Here is a 21785-nt window from a genome sequence, read left to right as displayed (position 1 = left end):
ACAATCCCCCAGATTGTGACCAAGACATGTCTGTGCAGTATTCTTTTTTACAGGAGTGCTATTCCCACAAGGTATGCAGGAGAACTTTTGTGAAGTTTGGAAGGTAGGAGATGACATACTGTTTTGGGAGTAAAACTGTTAGGGCCAGTCATGAGTTGTGCTTGGATGGCTCAGTGGGTAAGAGCACCTGCCTGCAAAAGGTAGGTCATAGGTTTGAGTCCTGGTCCGGCACACAGTTTTAATCTGCCAAGAAGTTTCATGTTCTAAATGATCGAGAAATTACAGTTTGGAGAACAAGGAGTTGTAGAGTTGCTGTGTAAAGGAAGGGGAACCGTGCATTGAGTTTTCATAAGAGTGTTTTATTTGATAGTAACCAGCTCAGTGTGTTAACCAAGGTCACTTTTATTTTTAGAAATGTTCACCACCGACATTATTTGCCATTATATCTTCATGTTTCCAAGTGATATCTCGTACTTGAATTCTCCATAGTCTATTCAAAGGTGCTTCCATAGTAAGGAGCATGTAAAGCGTTTGTCAAAAAATTTGTGTGGCAAACATTCCTTCAGTACCATTCAGCTTAATTGTTGGCAAAAGCTGCAAGTAGTCTTGATCCCAATCTGATTGGAACATGTACTGATTTGAGAGAAAACAGTTGGATAAAGTTACTGCAGTACTTAAGGAAAGAATTGACTTGGAAGTTCTGTAACGGTTGCTGTAGTGCAAGAGTTCCAATAACTTTTAACACACCAAGAAGAATTTTAGACATAGTGTCCATAACACAGGCCAACAAAAAATATACTTTTGGATAGTAGCTTAATCTCATGGTTTATTATATTCTGAATCCTTATCTGACATTAGTTTTGTTTCTGTCACTTATGATATTGCCACAGTGTGACTTCGTTATAAACTATAAAATGAACAAAACACACACACAACTGTAATTACAAATAATTTAATTTTTCAATATACACAAAGGTAGTTTCAAAGTACAACTGTAGAAAACCCTCTTTCTTACATAGGAGTATGTGTCCATTGGCTTACATTTCCCTACTGTTCTCTCCTTAAAGCATCTAATGTAGCTTTTTCTCTGATGAATTACCTGTTCCACATCTTTCTGAAGTGACCAAAAGTAGTCTCCCATGATACTGTCATTCCACCAGCCCTGATACTATCTTCCCATCACTTCAGTGTCCTGTAAATGTTCCTCTTATTTCTTATTAGCAGCACTCAGTTTTTTTCTTTTAGGTGACTGTGCCTTGGGTGAGTCTTGAGGTTAATCAAATCACCCAATCTTTTGGGCTTATCGAGAATATTGGCTGCAGCACAAAGATGATGTGGGCCCTTATTGTTGCATAAGAAGTTCCAGCAAGAAGCTCCTTAGCTGAAACCACCTTCATTAACGCACCCTCTCCCTCTCTCTCTCTCTCTCTCTCTCTCTCTCTCTCTCTCTCTACCTCTACCTCTACCTCTACCTCTACCTCTACCTCCCTCCCTCACTCACTCCCTCCCTCCCTCTCCCTCTCACAGACTGTTTGTATTCAAAGTATGAGTCAAATGTCATTTTTCGAATTTCAGGTCCAGTGATGTGTCTCTCTTCCAATTTTGCACCAGATGGATGAGGAAACATCCCACAGAGACACTTGAAATACTCCCTATGTCACTGGAACAGCAAAATCTGAATATCGTCCCCCCCCCCCCCCCTCCTCTCCACAACAGTTGCATAGCATACCTTATGCTGTATCCTTGCAAAGTTTGATAAGCCTACTTTCCTTACAAAAATTGTAATGTTCCTGATGTTTATTAGTCACAAATTCCCATGAAACATAAAAAGTACGTATAATGAAAATCACAGAAAATGCATGTTTGTACATTTGAGAGTTGCTACTATAAAAATAAAACCAAGAAAACTCCAGGTAGAAAGCTCAGAATCGTAGGAAAAACAGATTGTTACTTACAGTAAAGAAGTTGCAGACAGGCACAATTAAGACACATAAAGCTTTCTGCCACAGCCTTCATCAGTGAAACACACACACACACACACACACACACACACACACACACACACACACACCATTCCTACCCATGAGAGCAAGCACACCACATGCAAACATGGTCGCCAACTGCGGCATCTGGGCATTCCAGCTGGAGATGCTGGAGTTGGCGGTCGGTGTGTGCATGTGGTGTGCTTGCCTGTGTGTATAAATGGTATGTATCTCTCTTTTACTGATGAAGGCTGTGGCCGAAAGCTTTATGTAAGCGTCTTTTAATTGTGTCTGCCTGCAAATTAATATATATTCTTTACGGTTGTTAGTATAAAAGTACATTTTTTGTTATATTAGATTTCAGCACACTACAAACCACCATGATAAGCCACTGTCATTAAGGAAGTTCCTTTCACTGTTGGCCTTTGTAATCATAAATTCAATCCTCAGTCAGTCAGTAAGTCACTTTTTATTTTTACTTAGTGGCTGGTTTTGATGTTATTCCATCACTGCTGCCTAATTGCCACTGATATAATATATTTATCTATGAACTGTCTTTCTTCATTTCATTGTAATGCTGCATTTGCACTTTCTTTGACCCAGTAATGGAACTGTGGAACTGACCAATAGAGCCCATTTTGTTATGAGATATTATACACTAATTAAAGTTGTTTTCAAAAAGCATTTGCTTAGTATGATGATAGGGTAGATGTTGCAATCAGTATATTTAAATTAAGATTTTTATTAGTTTGACTTGCGTTATTTATATGTATGATTTTATCACTCATATTATTATTGTCGCTGAATTATTCTTTATGCTATTTGATATTTCATGTAACTTAAAAATGCGGTATCAATTATCGATACAGAAATCGTAAGTCAATAGACTGTGATCTTTGATCAGCAACGTGATTTTGGCCACTTGTGTTATGGCCGTGCTCGAGAATTGTTATTTTTTGTGTGTTTCTCGATAAACATGTGCTATCCACAATGTGTGTGGTAATTAAATTTTGTGATTCGAGATTGTGAAATTTACTAAATTACTTTAGTGTTCAAAGTGCTGACAATAAATACGTGTTTTTTCTAAACAAAAAATCGTGAAATCCTGCTTCATGATTTCCATAGTCATTCAGAGCAGCAAAGGAATCAATCATCGCATAGCCAACGAAGGCACATGTACAATGGGTATTCAGCAGCATCAAGATAAGTGACATCATGATCATCTCTGCAAATTACTTTACATCCATTAGCCACACCGTAACTGTGTTTTTATGGAAATAACTTTGCATTGTAGTAGAGAGGGTCCATGATAACCCACAATAATTTTCTTTTTAATAGTTGATCTGAAGATCCTTATTTGACCAAAATGGGCCACCAACTACAAATAAAAAGTGATTATGACTCTTTTAAGATCTGCTTTACACCAAAGAATCTGTGATATCTTTTACATTGCAAGAAACAACACTTTGTTTGCATGTGTTTCACTTTTTTGCAAGAAACATAGGTGGTGGTGGTGGTTAGTGTTTAACGTCCTGTCGACAACGAGGTCATTAGAGACGGAGCTCAAGCTCGGGTTAGGGAAGGAGTGGGAAGGAAATCGGCCGTGCCCTTTCAAAGGAACCATCCCGGCATTTGCCTGAAACGATTTAGGGAATCACGGAAAACCTAAATCAGGATGGCCAGAGGTGGGATTGAACCGTCGTCCTCCCGAATGCGAGTCCGGTGTGCTAACCACTGCGCCACCTCGCTCGGTAAGAAACATAGGTTTCTGGTTCCTAGTCGATACCCTAGTGTGGCTTGGAACCAGCAACCTATGTCCTTTGTCTTGTGGAGTAAAAATCAAGTTAAATAAAATCAAAAGGATGTGTGTTCCTGTGTATTAATTCCATTGTTTCATGAAAAACTGACAGTCAAGTCAATTAACCTTTTGCTGCTAGCAGATATCCTCTCTGCATTCCGTGCTGAGGTTGTCTTTTGTTATGCCTATACTGCTCGCCAAATGCCGGTGCCTGTGTTGAGAGACTGCATTCTGGCCATATGAAATACTTAACATATGATTTGTCAAAAACTGTTGGGTGAAAAAAAAATTGATTTTTGCGCACTTTGCAGTACGATTTCTTCACTTGCCTAAGAATTGAATTTCTTTTCGTTATCCACCATACTTTTTGCGCCACATCAACTTAAGTAAAACATTGCACGAAATTTTAAAGAGTTCACAGGGGCAAAAACACACTGCGTAAACTTTACTTATGGTTGATTTTAGCTGATACATTTCAGTGAATGAAATGCAGATTAAAATACCAAAATTTTATTTAAAACTTCGTGCAGAAAAGTATTCCATTTGGTTCTGAAGTTTTTGGGTTTCTGAAGGACAGTCGCATGTGATGCATCCATTCATGTCATTGCACATTGCAAATTGTGTTCATAAGAACCATCATATCTCATAAACAATTCAAAATATTAAAATGAGATATTCTGCAAATCATAGTATGCGATGAGGCACATATGTTGTATGATAAATACTTGAAACTTTTTAATTCCCTGAGATATCAAAGTAGTTTGTCCGTAGCACTGCAGGAAAACCCAAGAGCTGCATGTATGCATGTCCATAGAACCTGGGGAATGGTGTAAAAGGATGTTTATACATTTCCAAATTAGCAAAACAGTTAACATAATTGACACATTCAAAACCTTCAGTTGCATAAAAACATTTCTGGATAGCTCTTCTTGACATAAATAAATAAATTGCAGGCAATGTTGTTAGAAGATAGTGCGGCTTCTAAGTGAATACAATACGTTATTGCTTTTGGAGAAATAAGAGCAATCGATGTACACACATCAAAAAAAGTTTTGCATCACCCCGGTTCCCAGAACTCCTGAAGATAGACGTTGCATGTAGATATTGTATCACAGACTCAGTCCCTTTGACTGTTCACAGATGTCACTAAACCTGCCCAAAGATGTAAACAACCTTGCATGAGCAGTGCCTATTAGACAGAGGGGGTCCAACAGCCCCATTCATTCCACCAGGAAGAAGATACGCGGCTCGTGTTGTGTGTAGTTCAACCATGCCTAGACAGCCAATACTGCAGTTTGATCGCGTACACGTTGTTACTTTCTTCCAGGAAGGGCTTTCAACAAGGGAAGTATCAAGGAGTCTTGGAGTGAACCAAAGCAATGTTGTTCGGGCATCGAGGAGAAACAGAGAGACAGGAACTGTCAATAACATGCCTCACTCAGGCCGCCCAAGGGTTATTACTGCAGTGGATGATCGCTACCTACTGATTATGGCTCGGAGGAACCCTGACAGCAACGCCACCATGTTGAATAATGCTTTTCGTGCAGTCACAGGACATCGTGTTATGACTCAAACTGTGCGCAATGGGCTGCATGATGCACAATTCACTCCCGACGTCCATGATGAGGTCCATCTTTGCAACCACGACACCGTGCAGTGTGGTGCAGATGGGCCCAACAATGTGCCAAATGGACCACTCAGGATTGGCATCACGTTCTCTTCATCGATGGGTATTGTATATGCCTTCAACCAGATAAACGTCGGAGACATGTTTGGAGGCAACCACCATATCGGCAGTATATTGGCAAAGCATTCGTCTTCATGGATGACAATTCGTGCCCCCATCGTGCACATCTTGTGAATGATTTCCTTCAGGATAACGACATCACTCGACTAGAGTGGCCAGCATGTTCTCCAGACATGAACCCTATCGAACTTGCCTGGGGTAGATTGAAAAGGGCTGTTTATGGACGATGTGACCCACCAACCACTCTGAGGGATCTACTCTGAATCGCCGTTGAGAAGTGGGCCGATTTGGACCAACTGTGACTTGATGAACTTGTGGATAGTGTGCTACGATGAATACAGTCATGCATCAATGCAAGAGGAGGTGCTACTGGGTATTGCGAGGTACTGGTGTACCACACTCTGGACCAACACCTCAGAAGGTCTCGCTGTATGGTGGTACAACATGCAATATGTGGTTTTCATGAGGAATAAAAAGGGTGGAAATGATGTTGATGCAAAACTTTTTTTGATGTGTGTGTGTGTGTGTGTGTGTGTTTTGAGTCATAGGTTAACTCAGAATCCCCACTTATAACTGATGTGGCAAATCAAAAACTTCAGTTTGTGACCATGAGAACATGGAGAAATTAAGAATTTCGAGTTGGTTATCTGAGAGAAATCTTCTGGTTGGATAAAATTAGCACCCTGATTAGTGGAAAATTATATTTTGATTGAGACTTGATTTAGTTGTGAGATAGAAGGTTGTATATGCGGTTGGAAGTAATATTTCATGCAAATGAATGCTGATAACAAGAGTACTGGATGGTCCTCATTAGTTGGCAGACATGATATTCATTTAAATTTGCTACATATAAAAATGCATTTTCCATTTGTGTATGTATGACTAGCATAAAATATTAGACTACACCCTATGTGAAGTCAGTCTCATCTTTTCTTTATAGTATCTGATTTTTGGAACTTCAGTGGTTTTCTTTGTCTATTTGCTTTAGTTGTTTACGTTTCTTTTAACATTGCAGTTTTTATCTGTGAGTTTTTTTCTTTTAGCAACCTCAATGCCCCGCCACCCTTCTTTCATACGAGCTTTGGTGTTCACTCATTGAATTTCATCAGTATTGCTTTTTTTCTGTGTTAAAGCATTATATTTCTTTTTTAATATCATTTACAAATTAGACCAACATTCTGTGTTACTGTTCGAACATACCAGTTCCGTGCACTCTTTTTAAGTTTCCTTTCACTTCCGTTGTTTATGCTTATTAGCAGAAAATTGTACTGTGGAGCCAAATTTTTAGGGAAAAATCACTTTTTTATGTTAATGAACGTGGCCAGTACTGCTGACAGGTCATGTCAGGTGAAATTTAGTGTATAATGGTGTTCCAGATATCATTTGAACTTCTTGTGAAACGCCAAATTCGACGCCTTGAAGAGCCTGCTCTTCGTTGTGTTGAATTAGTCCATGAAGAAATGCAGAGAATTATCCAACACTGTGGTTCTGAAGTCCAGCAGGAACTAATGCGCTTCCCTAGGCTTCATGAAAAAATCGTGGATGTAGTAACTCATTTGCTGAGACGAAGACTACCAGTCACGAATCAGATGGTATGAAAACAAGCTGAATATATATTATGTTATGTATGTAGTGCTATGATACAGCAAAAATGTTAGACTAATCTTGGTTTTTCTTTTATATGTGTTAATTTTATGTAAAAGCTTTTGCTGGTTCACAAGAGTTGTAAAAAGTTTAAAAATATTGTGTAATGTTGTCAGTAGAGTCAGGGCTATACAGTGTAGATAAATGAAGGAACTGGGTACTATCATAACCTGCATCTTGTGTTAGAATTTTATGTAGTGACCTTTGTTTTTTAATTCCCTATCAGAAAATCTAACTTTCCCCTGTCTACATGGATTGGCTGAGAAGTGAAGCTATCATGTAAGTGATTTCTGGTGGTATCAGCTGATAGGTTGTTAAATTGAGAGAGAGAGTGCAAAAAATTGGACTGTGAAAAAAAACTGATACTTTGTACGGGTGCTGATGACCACGCAGATTGGCGCACCACAAACCAATCATCATCATCATCCATCATCATCATCATCATCATCATCATCATCATCAAGAGGTCTGTGGTTCTATTCCCTGTCAGAGCCTCCAGACCTCCAGATATGGATTTTCTGTGGTTACCGTAAATTGCTTAAGGAAAATTCTGATGCATTTTCCATTAATTACCATTCCCAATCATAGGTTTATTCACCTACCCACAACTGTCTGTGCTGATCACCACCTGTTTATCTCAGTAAACCAAAATGGCAAGTACTAATCCTCTTTGAAACGTTCCTGGATCATTGCATGTCATGCCAACCAGAAAAGAGCATTACCCTGCGCACCATCTTGGATTTGGATGAAACTTGGCTTATGTGTTCTTCCTATGAAGATAAGCAACCACACCAAATATTAGCATTTATAACTGTCTGTTACTGTGTTATGCCACCTTAAAGTTAGGAAATTTTGCCATTTTTAACACTGTGATTGCACAAAATGACACTTCTGAACATTTTGAAAATAAACTACTATTTTAAATTTATCATCCAAACTGTGAAATTTGGTGATTAATAATTTCTGTGGTAAAGATTGGTGCAATGCTGCCCCATGTGGTACGAGCATTCCCATTCTCAGGTGCCCCTTGTCACATTTGCTGGCAGGTGCGGGTAGTTCAGGTCACCATATGGTCAGATTGCACAAGTTTTGTCCATGCGCAAGCTGATTGAGCATCTCTGCCGTGTGCACTCTACCAGTACAGTATGATTGTGTATGCTATGGCCTGGCTGCTTGACTGCCCACGTAGCAGCTGTATGCCCTTTCCTATACACCTGTGCCTTGTCTGCCTGAATGCCTTAATGCTGGCACTCAACGTGTTGTGGTCTACTGTAGTATAGGAATGTGAAGATAAATAACTCACATTTTTATGTAAAATCATCAAGAAAAAGAAATTTAGACTTATAGCTTCGTATTTTATTTTATAAAAAACTTAGTTCACCATTATATTGACTCTCACTTAAAGGAAAAGAGAGAAATTCTCCTTTCTGTAAATCGTTGCAACTAGCCCCAAAACTGGTTTTAGGGTACTTTATGAAAAGTTACTTTTACTGGTTTTGAAATGATGGAATTCATCATTAGACAGCGTGCATGCATTCATAAAAAGCAGGTTACGTTGGTTTGCAGGTGGGTTGCCATAGGTTAAATGGTAATTCTCAGTTACAGAAGTGTAAGAATGATGGTTATGCTACAGACTAGTGTGTTAGAATGCAACTTAACACCCCCACCCCCTCTCTCTCTCTCTCTCTCTCTCTCTCTCTCTCTCTCTCTCTCTCTCACTCTCACACACACACACACACACACACACACACACACACACACACAAAAATAATGGTAATTTATTTTTAAAATGTTAACAAGTGTCATTTGTGTCATCACAGTGTTAAAAACCATAAAACTACAAAAATCTGAAGTTCCATAAAAAGAAGACAGATATAAAGTACTAACATTTGATATTGTCATTTATTTTTCTAGAGAGAACTGAATGTGTAAGGTGGCATGGTGGTTAGCACACTGGACTCATACTCTGGAGGATGACCGTTCAAATCTGTATCAGGCCCTTTTAGGTTTTCTGTGATTTCCCTAAATCGCTCCAGGCAAATGCTGGGATGGTTTCCTTGAAGGGCATGATCAATTTCCTTTCCCATCTTTGAAACATGTCAACCTTGTACTCCATCTCTAATGACATCGATGTCAACGGGATGTTAAGTCCTCGTCTTCCTTCCTTCGTTTGGAGAATAAATAAGCCAAGTTTAATCAAATCTGAGACTCTAGGGGAGAATTTTTTGTGGTGGAATTGACGTGGAAAACAGAGGAGTGCTTTGAAGAGGACTAGTACTTGCCATTTTGGTGCCTCTACATGGTAAGCAGATGTTTTTCAGTACATACAAGAGCCCTGCAAGTCTGTCATCCAAATAAACCTGGGGTGGGGCAGATAATCTAAAGGATACACCTTACGCATGCTAATCTTGACTCAATGGTAATATTTTTGTTTTTACAAAACTTCTTCCCATAATTGTACTTTGGGCAATAAAACAAAATCCATGCTGCGCAAGATAAATAACATTGTTAATTGCTGCCAGTAGAAAAATCTCGAATGCTTGGTGTTCTGCAGCTTACATCTTCTATACACGGTGAGCTGCACTAGAAATGAAAATTGTTTTGTGGGTTTATAACCCATCAGAACCATATTATATGTTTCTAGAGCAATTGCATGCTCGTCAGTTAATATTACATGATTTGAAATGTGTTCTATAATATAGTACACAGTTTCTCATATATGTTACTGCTGTCAAGTTTTAGGCAGTGATCATTCTTGATAATGTTTGACAGTTAGAGTAAACTGCGCAAGACAGCCCATTGTGGCCAATTACTGTGCCCCACCAAGAGAATATCTGCTCTTGTGGACCAACACCTACTGCCTGTTATCAGTAACCTGTGCTCCTATATAAACAACACTAACCATTTCCTGTTCTGACTCTCCACAGTTCCTGATCCTGTACATACCACACAGCACCCTGCTTGTCATTGTTGATGCCATTCCTCTGTTCACTAACATCCCCAACGCCAGTGGCCTTGCCACTAGTGAACACTATCATTCCCAACGTCCTTCTGACTCCAAACCTACAACCTCCTTCATATCCTCGCCCACAATTACTTCCCTTTTGAAGCAAATCCATGTTACAGCAGTGCGTACCAGCATTGCACCAGGCTGTGCCAATCTGTTCATGGATCATCTAGAGGCATTCTTCCTAATCACCCAGGATCCCAAATCCCTAACCTGGTTCTGATTCACGGATGACGTCTTTGTGACCTGCACTGAGGGTAAGGACACCCTATCCATATCCCTCCAAAACCTGAACACCTTCTCCCTGTGACTCAGTGCCACCCAGGACTGAAGCAACTGAATCATATTCTCTGTCAGGGTTTCAATTGCCTCTCTTCAAACCTTGAAATGAGGAATATCCTACCCACTATACTTCCCACCCTCTCCCACAGTGGTATTTTGCCACCCACCAAATCTGCACGAGATCCTTGTCCATCCCTATTCCAACCCAGCTCCCAAATCCTTGCCTCATGGCTCATATCCCTGGTCAGACATAGATGCAAGAACTGTCCCTTACATCATCCCTCCACCACCTACACTGGTACAGTCACAGGCATCTCCTGCCCTGCCAAAGTCAGGACTACCTTTGAAAGCTGTCATGTGATCTGCAAACTAAGCTGCAGCCATTGTGCTGTTATCTATGTGGGCATGACAACTAACAAACTGTCGGTCTGCATGAATGGCCAATGGCAAACTGACCAAGAGACAGCTGGAGCATCCAGTTACTGAAAATACAGTGCACCACATCGTGCATCACTTACATGTATGCTTCACAGCCTGAGTCTGAATTGCACCTCTCACCCCCCACCACAGGATTGCTGCTCCTGTAAGGCACAGTTACCACTCAGTCTGGCCACAGAGGCTAGAGACAGTGGTCATATGTATGTTTTCTCTGTCAGTAGAAGGCCTAAGTTCTTGAGAAGTCGCACTTCTTATTTTTTATTGACCAGTTTCATTCTTCAAATGAACAAGAGCATCATCAAAATATACACTGTAAAAGATACAACTTGAGATAATACGGAAAACTTAGATTGCTGTTATGTAAAATACATATTCTATTTCAAGCATGGTGACTTTCGTTGATAAGTTGGCTAACAGCTCTAAAGGTTAAACTGGCTGTACTGTAGTACGTAAACTTATGTTTAAAGTACAGTAGTAAATGATATTGACAGAGACCCCCCCTGCGGGTCCGGGGGTTAGAATAGGCCCGAGGTATTCCTGCCTGTCATAAGAGGCGACTAAAAGGAGTCCCTCCCCCTCAAGGGGGTAGTTAGCACCTGCGTCCGGAGACCGACGGTTCCACGACCTATATTTGCGGTCATTTTGGTTTTTCACTTCTTCTGGTTTCTTCCTTCCTTTGGTTGGTTCCTTTCTTTGTTCTTCTCCATCTCACTGTCTTACTTACCCTTTCCCTTGCCTCCTTCTCCTTGCCTCCTCCTCCTTGCCTCCTCCTTGCCTTCTCTGGTCTCCGCCTCGGCGTTTGAGACAGTCTGTCCTTTCTCTTCCTCTCTCCCTTCTTTTTCCTCTTCTTCCTTCCTCCCTGTGTGTGCCTGAAGGCCGACCCACGCGTTCGCACGCGTAGCCGGTGACGGGGTAACGCGTAATTCCCCGTCCTGGGTAGACAAGTAAGGCACGCACGTACCCCCTGGTAAAGGCCAGGCCCAGGGAGGAGTGATTGCCTGAGCTGACACCTTCTGTCCATGCCGATTGTGGTCCCTCCATCCGTTTCTCGGGAGGTGTGACCAGAGGTGTAAACATTCACCTAAGGTGGGAGTGCCCTCTGAGAGGGTCCCCACAAGGAAGGAGCGTGCCATCAGAGACGCTGGCAATCATGGGGGATTCCTCCGCAATGGATTTCTCTTCTTCTTCTCTCTTCACTTCTGCCCAAAAACGGAAACTTGACCAGCCAAAAGTGACAAAAGTACTACCGTCTGCCCCACAGTTTCTCGTAGTTTCTCGATCTGAGGACGGAAAGGATTTTTCCTCTGTCAACCTTTTCGTTATCCAGAACGGCGTAGATGCCATAGCCGGATCTGTCAAGTCTTGTACCAGGTTGCGTAACGGTACCTTGTTACTAGAGACTGAGAGCGCCTTTCAGGCACAAAAACTGCTTCGGGCCACACTCCTGTACACGTTCCCTGCCCGGGTGGAGGCTCACCGCACTTTGAATTCGTCTCGTGGTGTGGAATATACTAGATCACTCGACGGATTGACTGACGAGGAGATTCAGTCTTTCCTCACTGAGCAGGGCGTGACGGCTGTCCATAGGGTCATGAAAAAGGTCAACAATGACCTTGTACCGACCCGGACACTTTTCTTGACCTTTGATAGGGTTCAGCTGCTGTCACGCATCAAAGCGGGCTACGAGGTTATTTCTGTTCGCCCCTATGTCCCGACACCTACGCGCTGCTACCAGTGTCAGCGTTTTAATCACACTCGCCAGCCTTGTTACAATGTGGCTAAATGTGTCACTTGTGGCAGGGATGCCCATGAGGGTGACTGTCCACCTCCGTCTCCTCGTTGTGTGAACTGTCAGAGTGACCATGCAGCGTCCTCCCACGACTGTCCCATCTACAAGGAAGAACGCTGTATACAGGAAATTCGGGTCAAAGAGAAAGTGTCCACTTCGGCTGCTCGCAAGCTATTTGCTAGTAGGAAGCCCACGCTGCTCCCAGCGGGGAAATACAGTACTGTCCTTGCCTCTCCTCGGACTACCAGGGAGGTGGCGACGCAGACATGCGATCTGACCTTCAGCACTACGGTCGTATGTTCGGCCAGTGCTAAGATCGCTTGGTCGACGTCTCCTCTTCCTCCCGTCACCCCTCAGACACAAGCACCTTCATCAGCTTCTGCCAAGACGAAGACCCAGAAGTCAGATGCACAGGCCTTCAAGAAGGAACCGTCCCGTGCAGACTTCCTACGTACCTTGAACTCCCAGCCATCGACCAGTACTTCCACTAAACGACCTTCCAAGAAGGCTCATAGGAAGCACAGTTCTCCTTCTCCGCCACGGTGCGTTTCTTCTCCTGCGCCACCCAGCAGTTGCTGCCCTGGCCATCATCCGTTTCGCCTGACCGCACCGCTGGTAGCCGAACATCTGGCTGTTCACCAGCGGAGGAAGCTCCCCCTCCTGGCCATCTTAACAAGATGGCCGATGAACCTATAGAACCAATGGACGATGACTGTCCGCCTACTGATAGCGGCGGCAGTACTCGCTCGAAGCCAGGCCCTCAGCGGCCTTCGAGGTGGCCCCTTCTTGCATTTTCTTTTTCTTCTCACGATGGCACTTATTCACTGGAATATTCGCAGCATTCGCTCCAACCGAGAGGACTTAAAGTTGCTGCTCCACTTGCACTGTCCGCTCGTCGTAGCCCTCCAGGAAACGAAGCTACGCCCATGCGATCAAATTGCCTTGGCCCACTACACCTCTGTGCATTTTGACCTACACCCTGTGGCAGGTATTCCGGCTCGTGGAGGGGTTATGTTGCTGGTCCGGGTTGATATTTACTACGATCCCATCACATTGCACACCGGCCTGCAGGCAGTTGCCGTCCGAATTACTCTCCCCACTTTTACATTTTCCATTTGTACCGTTTACACTCCATCGTCGTATGCCGTTACCAGGGCAGACATGATGCAAATTATTGCTCAGCTACCTGCACCATTTATGTTAACTGGAGACTTCAATGCCCACCGTCCCCTTTGGGGCTCACCAGCAGCCTGCCCAAGGGGCTCCCTGTTAGCAGACCTTTTCAACCAGCTCAGTCTTGTCTGCCTCAATACTGGGGCCCCTACTTTTCTTTCGGACACATCTCACACCCATTCCCATTTAGACCTCTCTATATGTACTACCCAACTTGCACGCCGGTTTGAGTGGTATGCACTTTCTGATACATATTCGAGCAACCACTTCCCGTGTGTTATCCATCTCCTGCATCATACCCCCTCTCTGTGCTCAACTAGTTGGAACATCTCCAAAGCAGACTGGGGGCTCTTCTCTTCCAGGGCGACCTTTCAGGATCAAACCTTCACAAGCTGCGATAGTCAGGTCGCACACCTCATGGAAGTCATTCTCACTGCTGTTGAATATTCCATCTCTCACACTACTTCTCCTCCACGTCGCGTACCGGTCCCCTGGTAGACCGCAGCATGTAGAGACGCTTTACATGCTCGTCGACGTGCTTTATGCACCTTTAAATGCCACCCTACAGTGGCGAATTGTATCAATTATAAACGATTACGTGCGCAGTGTCGTCGTATTATTAAAGAAAGCAAGAAAGCCAGCTGGGCTGCTTTCACAAGCACCTTCAACAGTTTTACTCCTTCTTCTGTTGTCATGGGTAGCCTGCACTGGCTATCTGGCACTAAGGTCCACTCACCAGTTTCTGGCTTGACAGTCGCGAATGACGTCCTTGTGGCCCCTGAGGATGTCTCCAATGCCTTCGGCCGCTTTTTCGCAGAGGTTTCGAGCTCCGCTCATTACCACCCTGCCTTCCTCCCCCGAAAACAGGCAGAGGAGGCTAGGCCACCTAACTTCCGCCCCATTCACCATGCGGGACCTCGAAAATGCACTTGCCCAGTCATGGTCCTCCGCTCCAGGGCCTGATTCTATTCATATTCAGATGCTGAAGAACCTTTCTCCTGCGGGTAAAGGTTTCCTTTTTCGTACTTATAATCGCATCTGGATTGAGGGACATGTTGCCGCATGCTGGCGCGAGTCTATTGTTGTACCGATTCCTAAGCCGGGGAAGGACAAGCACTTGCCTTCCAGTTATTGATCCATCTCGCTTACCAGCTGCCTGTAAGGTGATGGAGCGAATGGTTACCTCTCGTTTGGTTTGGCTGCTCGAATCTCGACACCTACTTACCAATGTACAATGTGGATTTCGTAGGCGCCGCTCTGCTGTTGACCATCTGGTTACCTTGTTGACCTTCATAATGAATAACTTCTTGCAGAAGCACCCGACCGCGGCTGTGTTCTTTGGTTTGGAGAAGGCTTACGACACCTGTTGGAGGGCGGGCATTCTCCGCACCATGCATACATGGGGCCTTCGCGGTCGCCTCCCTCTTCTTATTCGTTCCTTTTTAATGGATTGACAGTTCAGGGTACGTGTGGGTTCTGTCCTGTCAGACACCTTTCGCCAGGAGAATGGGGTGCCACAGGGCTCAGTTTTGAGCGTCGCTCTCTTCGCCATAGCGATCAATCCAATAATGGATTGCCTCCCAGCTGATGTATCAGGCTCCCTTTTCGTGGACGATTTTACCATCTATTGCAGTGCGCAGCGTACATGTTTCCTGGAGCGCTGTCTTCAGTGTTCTCTTGACCGTCTTTTCTCCTGGAGTGTCTCCAATGGCTTCCATTTTTCTGCCGAGAAGACAGTCTGTATTAACTTCTGGCGCTACAAAGAGTTTCTCCCACCATCCTTATGACTCGGTCCCGTTGCTCTCCCATTCGTGGAGACAACAATAGTTTTGGGTCTTACATTTGACAGGATACTTAGCTGGTCTCCACATGTGTCATATTTGGCTGCCCGTTGTACCCGTTCTCTAAATGTCCTCAGTGTTCTCAGTGGTATGTCGTGGGGAGCGGATTGAACCATCCTACTTCGCCTATATCGGTCGATCGTCCGCTCCAAGCTGGATTATGGGAGCTTCGTATACTCCTCTGCACGTCCGTCCATCTTACGCCGCCTCAACTCCATACAACATCGGGGTTTACGTCTTGCGATAGGAGCGTTTTATACTAGTCCCGTCGAGAGTCTTCATGCTGAAGCCGGTGAATTGCCACTCACCTACCGGCACGATATACTGCTTTGTCGGTATGCCTGTCGGCTACTGTCAATGCCCGACCACCCGTCGTATCGTTCCTTTTTTGACGACTCTCTCGACCGGCAATACGGGTTGTATGTCTCTGCCCTGCTACCCCCTGGAGTTCGCTTTCGTCGCCTCCTTCAACACCTTGATTTTTCACTCCCTGCAACCTTTAGAATGGGCGAGAGCCACATGCCACCTTGGCTCCAGGCTCAGGTTCGCGTTCACCTTGACCTCAGCTCGCTCCCAAAGGAGTTTACCCCCGGTTCGGTATACCACTCCCGTTTTGTCGAACTTCGTTCGAAGTTCATTAATATGACCTTCATTTATACAGATGGCTCTAAGACCAATGACGGGGTCGGGTGTTCTTTTATTGTCGGGGCACAAAGTTTCAAATACCGGCTCTGTGGCCATTGTTCGGTTTTCACAGCTGAGCTCTTTGCCCTCTACCAGGCTGTTCTTTACATCTGCCGCCACCGACATTCTGCTTATGTCATCTGCTCCGATTCCCTGAGCACCATCTAGAGCCTCAGTGATCTGTATCCGGTTCATCCTTTCGTGCACCGGATCCAACGCTCTCTTCAGCAGCTGGTGGACGACGGTTCTCTGGTTAGCTTTATGTGGGTTCCTGGCCATGTCGGTATCCCTGGGAACGAAGCTGCAGGTGCCGCGGCCACGGCTGCGGTCCTCCAGCCTCGGACAGCTTCTTGTTGTGTCCCATCATCAGATTGTAGCAGGGTCATTTGTTGGCACATTTTATCGCTGTGGCATGCCGATTGGGCTGCGTTTACGTACAACAAGCTTCGGGCCTTGAAACCTCTTCCCGCGGCTTGGACGTCGTCCTCACGCCCTTCGCGGCGGGAGGAGGTCGTTTTGGCCCGGTTATGAATTGGACACTGCCGGTTCAGCCATCGCCATCTGCTGACGGCTGCGCCGGCGCCGTTCTGCCCATGTGGGCAATTGCTGACGGTTCGCCACATTTTTACGTCCTGTCCGGATTTTAATACACTGCGTCTTGATCTTGGCCTGCCATGTACTCTTGGATGCCATTTTAGCGGATGACCCAGGAGCAGCTGCTCGCATTCTTCGTTTTATCAACTTGACAAACCTGTCTAAGGACATTTGATCATGCTTTTTTTTTTTTTTTTTTTTTTTAAATCCTCTGCCTGTCTATGTCTTTTATAGTATTGTCCCTTTTAGTTGCTGTTTTAACCTTGTGCCTCGCGGTGCATTCCTAACTTAGTCTGGGCGCTAATGACCATTGTAGTTGTGCGCCCTAAAACCACAAAAAAAAAAAAAAAAAAAAAAAATGACAGAGCCAAAGATGAAATTGACTGTACAACAGTACTTGTAACGTCCATGGTATAGTGTATCCAAAGATAATTTACAACTACAGAAAACGAAATTTACTTTTTAGTCTCCTCTTTTTATGGGCTTGCATATAGACGTCTGACATCTGTAAGTATACCGTAAGTGTACTTTAAACATAAGCTTAAAACTACAGTAAAGCCAGTTAAATATTTATAGCTATCAGCGTACTTTAAATGCAATCATTAATGCTGTCAGCCAAGTTTCAACATAAGTAACCAGCTGGAAAAATGTACGAGGGCAGTTCAATAAGTAATGCAACACATTTTTTTTCTCGGCCAATTTTGGTTGAAAAAACCGGAAATTTCTTGTGGAATATTTTCAAACATTCCCGCTTCGTCTCGTATAGTTTCATTGACTTCCGACAGGTGGCAGCGCTGTACGGAGCTGTTAAAATGGCGTCTGTAATGGATGTGCATTGCACACAACGGGCAGTGATCGAGTTTCTTTTGGCGGAAAACCAGTGCATCTCAGATATTCATAGGCGCTTGCAGAATGTCTACGGTGATCTGGCAGTGGACAAAAGCACGGTGAGTCATTGGGTAAAGCGTGTGTCATCATCGCCGCAAGGTCAAGCAAGACTGTCTGATCTCCCGCGTGCGGGCCGGCCGTGCACAGCTGTGACTCCTGCAATGGCGGAGCGTGTGAACATACTCGTTCGAGATGATCGACGGATCACCATCAAACAACTCAGTGCTCAACTTGACATCTCTGTTGGTAGTGCTGTCACAATTGTTCACCAGTTGGGATATTCAACGGTTTGTTCCCGCTGGGTCCCTCGTTGTCTAACCGAACACCATAAAGAGCAAAGGAGAACCATCTGTGCGGAATTGCTTGCTCGTCATGTGGCTGAGGGTGACAATTTGTTGTCAAAGATTGTTACAGGCGATGAAACATGGGTTCATCACTTCGAACCTGAAACAAAACGGCAATCAATGGAGTGGCATCACACCCACTCCCCTACAAAGAAAATGTTTAAAGCCCTACCCTCAGCCGGTAAAGTCATGGTTACAGTCTTCTGGGACGCTGAAGGGGTTATTCTGTTCGATGTCCTTCCCCATGGTCAAACGATCAACTCTGAAGTGTATTGTGCTACTCTTCAGAAATTGAAGAAACGACTTCAGTGTGTTCGTAGGCACAAAAATCTGAACGAACTTCTCCTTCTTCATGACAAAGCAAGACCTCACACAAGTCTTCGCACCCGAGAGGAGCTCACAAAACTTCAGTGGACTGTTCTTCCTCATGCACCCTATAGCTCCGATCTCGCACCGTCGGATTTCCATATGTTTGGCCCAATGAAGGACGCAATCCGTGGGAGGCACTACGCGGATGATGAAGAAGTTATTGATGCAGTACGACGTTGGCTCCGACATCGACCAGTGGAATGGTACCGTGCAGGCATACAGGCCCTCATTTCAAGGTTGCGTAAGGCCGTAGCATTGAATGGAGATTACGTTGAAAAATAGTGTTGTGTAGCTAGAAGATTGGGGAATAACCTGGTGTATTTCAATGCTGAATAAAACAACCCCTGTTTCAGAAAAAAAATGTGTTGCATTACTTATTGAACTGCCCTCGTATTTTACATAACACCAGTGCAAGTTTTCTGTATTATCTTGATTTGTATCTTTTTACGGTGTATATTCTGATAATGATCTTGCTCATTTGAAGATCAAAACCGGTAGATAAAAAATACAAAGTGCTGCTTTCAAGAACTTAGTTTTAACAGCCACTTCCCCTGCAGGCAATTGCTATATAGAAGAGGACCTTTTGGCCGAAAGCAAAATGTATAGCAAACTTTTCATTGTGCCTGTCTGCAACTCAGTGTCTCTTCTGTATGCTGAGTAGCAATCTGTGCTTTTCAGAATATTGTTGTTGTTCCATCCTGGATTGTGTGAAAGAATAAAATAACTAACAGAAAGAATGCTGAGAGAACGAAAGTGAAATGAGTAAACGATTAAAAAAATATAAAAACACCAAAGAAGAGGAATAGGGGGTGGGGGGTGCTATGCTAATGGCGAGTGAAGTGATTGAGGATATGTCTGAAAGTTTCCATATCTTGAGTTCCTGTGGTAAGGAACATACAGAATTAATCTCTGAAATGTTTGTAGAATACACAGGTATAGGTCACAATTGTTGATTTTGTAAGGATGAACCAGTGCATAATATTCCTAAAACTGAAAATTCTCATAAACTATAACATACACAAATCCTTACAGAGGATAAGATACACCGACAGTACTTTTAATATGCATTTAAATCATGAAAGTGTAGAATTTTTAACTGAATCTCTTAAAGTCTGCAAAATGTATATAGAAAAAGAGAAACATGTTGAATTACAATATTTTTTCAGTCAGCATGTTCAGACGTTTTGTACAACTAAAGGGCTATTCCATGTGACAGAAGTGAAGGGTGACAATTACTGAACTATATGAAAAGAAACGTAAGTTAGTTACAAGCTACAGCATGCGCACACTTCATTCAACATGTAAACATCACTACAGGTATTCGGATTTAGGTTATGACATGTTAGATATGCCTGCCATCATTGGCGATGATTTGGCGCAGGCAAATATCGAAATTCTGCATGACCTGCTGAAGTGTTGGAACATCGATGCTGTCGATGACCTCCCGAATGGCTGTTTTCAGCTCAGCAATGGTATACCTTGTCTTTAATGTAGCCCAACAAAAAGGAGTCGCATGTATTCAGATTTGGAGAATATGATGGCCAATTGAGGCCCGTGCCAGTGGCCTCTGGGTACCCCAGACCAGAATGCGATCCCCGAAGTGCTCCTCAGTGATATCAAATACTCTCCTGCTTTGATGTGGTCTAGCTCTGTCATGGATGAACCACATCTTCTTGAAATCAGTTTCACTTTGGATAATGGGGATGAAATCATCTTCCGAAACCTTCATGTACCGTTCAGTAGTTATTGTGCCATCAAGGGATATCACACCGATTATTCGGTGACTGGACGTTGTACGCCCCACAGTCACCAGTTGAAGATGAAGAGACTTCTCAATCACGAAATGCAGACTCTCAGTCCCCCAAACATGCCAATTTTGCTTACTGACGAACCTATCCAGATGAAAGTGGGCTTTCTCGCTAAACTAAACCATACATGCACATATGAATTCCCATCATACCTCGTGGCCAACTGTGCAGTTTGAACGTCCTAATGCAAACTGTTCATAAGTTACGATGATTTTATTTCATATACTTATATGATTTTCACCCTGTAATTTACTCTAGATTGCAGTGCGGCTCAGTGAGATATGAGAATGTTATGTTTGTATGAAACTTTCGAGGGTCATTCCATGTCAAGTCACCCAGGCCTTGACACCAACCATGTCAGATTTTGATGAAACTTGGTACAATTACTTCTTTTATCATCATGAAAGCACTTGTAAAATTTTTTTGCTCTATCTCTTATAGTTTTTTTTTATAAATTTTTAAAGTTTTTAGATTTGGCGTTGTTTCAGCAGTCGGAAATCGTAACTTAAACATGTCCTCACAACTAAAAAAATTTGTATATTAAAGAATACTAAAGATATCAGTATGAAATTTTGGAATAAGTTTGTGTATTATATCTAAATGTTAAAAAAAATTACCATAAAGATATATTAAAATCTTTCAAATGAAAAAAATTTACTAGTTTTTTTTATTTTATTTTATTTTTTATTTATTTATTTATTTTTTTTTATTTTTTTTTTTTTAGCTAATGGATGTTCAGTTTTACAAAAACTGCAATATCTAGAGTCTCAGACCTGATAGAAAGCTCAAATATGTTTTAAAATACTCTTAATTGTATAGGCTATTAGATAAAAGAAAGATTATGTTGGCTTTTTAACCTGTTTAATAGTTACCTAATTTTTAAAATAATATTAATTATATTTTAAAAATAAGAAGTACCAAGTGACTTAGACACCGAAAATAAGTTTTTGTCTTCTTGGAGTAAGAATGTATGCTTGGATTTTGTTTTGTTACTCCTGTGTTTTGAAGTAAAAAATTATTACAGTGTTAAATAGTGCTTGCATAGTATTTTATTAAGTTTATTCGAACTTTCAGTAAGTACTGTTACTTAGTTTACAGAGATTCTTTTCCAATATCCTATAAAAGTAACCAGAACAGTAATCAGACCAAAAGTGAAATCAGTATGTCAGATATTCAAACTTGTAGCGTAGGGTTGTTTAAAAAATCTGACTGTTTCCAAACAACCTACACACCTTCAAAAAAGTTACAGCTGGTATCTGAATTGAGTGAGGAAGAAAAAGATTTGATCCACTTACGATCTGGAATTAATCTGTGTGAATTTAAGAATATATGTTCACACCACAGCTACTACTTTTTAATTGTTTGTGAAAAGTATCAAACAACATGTGCAGACCCAC

The 21785-nt window shown here is 42.8% G+C and overlaps 1 protein-coding gene across 5 annotated transcripts in view; it reads left to right on the top strand.

Moving 5' to 3' along the window:
- Positions 1-21785, top strand: part of LOC126469734 (dynamin-1-like protein) — a 107835-nt gene that overhangs the window by 72333 nt on the left and 13717 nt on the right. For 3 of the 5 annotated variants that reach the window (XM_050096938.1, XM_050096936.1, XM_050096937.1), the window contains exon 10: positions 6886-7119. In XM_050096938.1, the coding sequence (XP_049952895.1) occupies positions 6886-7119 (234 nt within the window). The remainder of the gene's footprint in view (positions 1-6885; positions 7120-21785) is intronic. The other 2 variants (XM_050096939.1, XM_050096940.1) reach the window with 1 other exon arrangement.

Source organism: Schistocerca serialis, chromosome 3 (genome assembly GCF_023864345.2).
Source record: "Schistocerca serialis cubense isolate TAMUIC-IGC-003099 chromosome 3, iqSchSeri2.2, whole genome shotgun sequence".
NCBI classification, from domain to species: domain Eukaryota; kingdom Metazoa; phylum Arthropoda; class Insecta; order Orthoptera; family Acrididae; genus Schistocerca; species Schistocerca serialis.
This window is presented reverse-complemented; position numbering and strand designations above follow the sequence as displayed.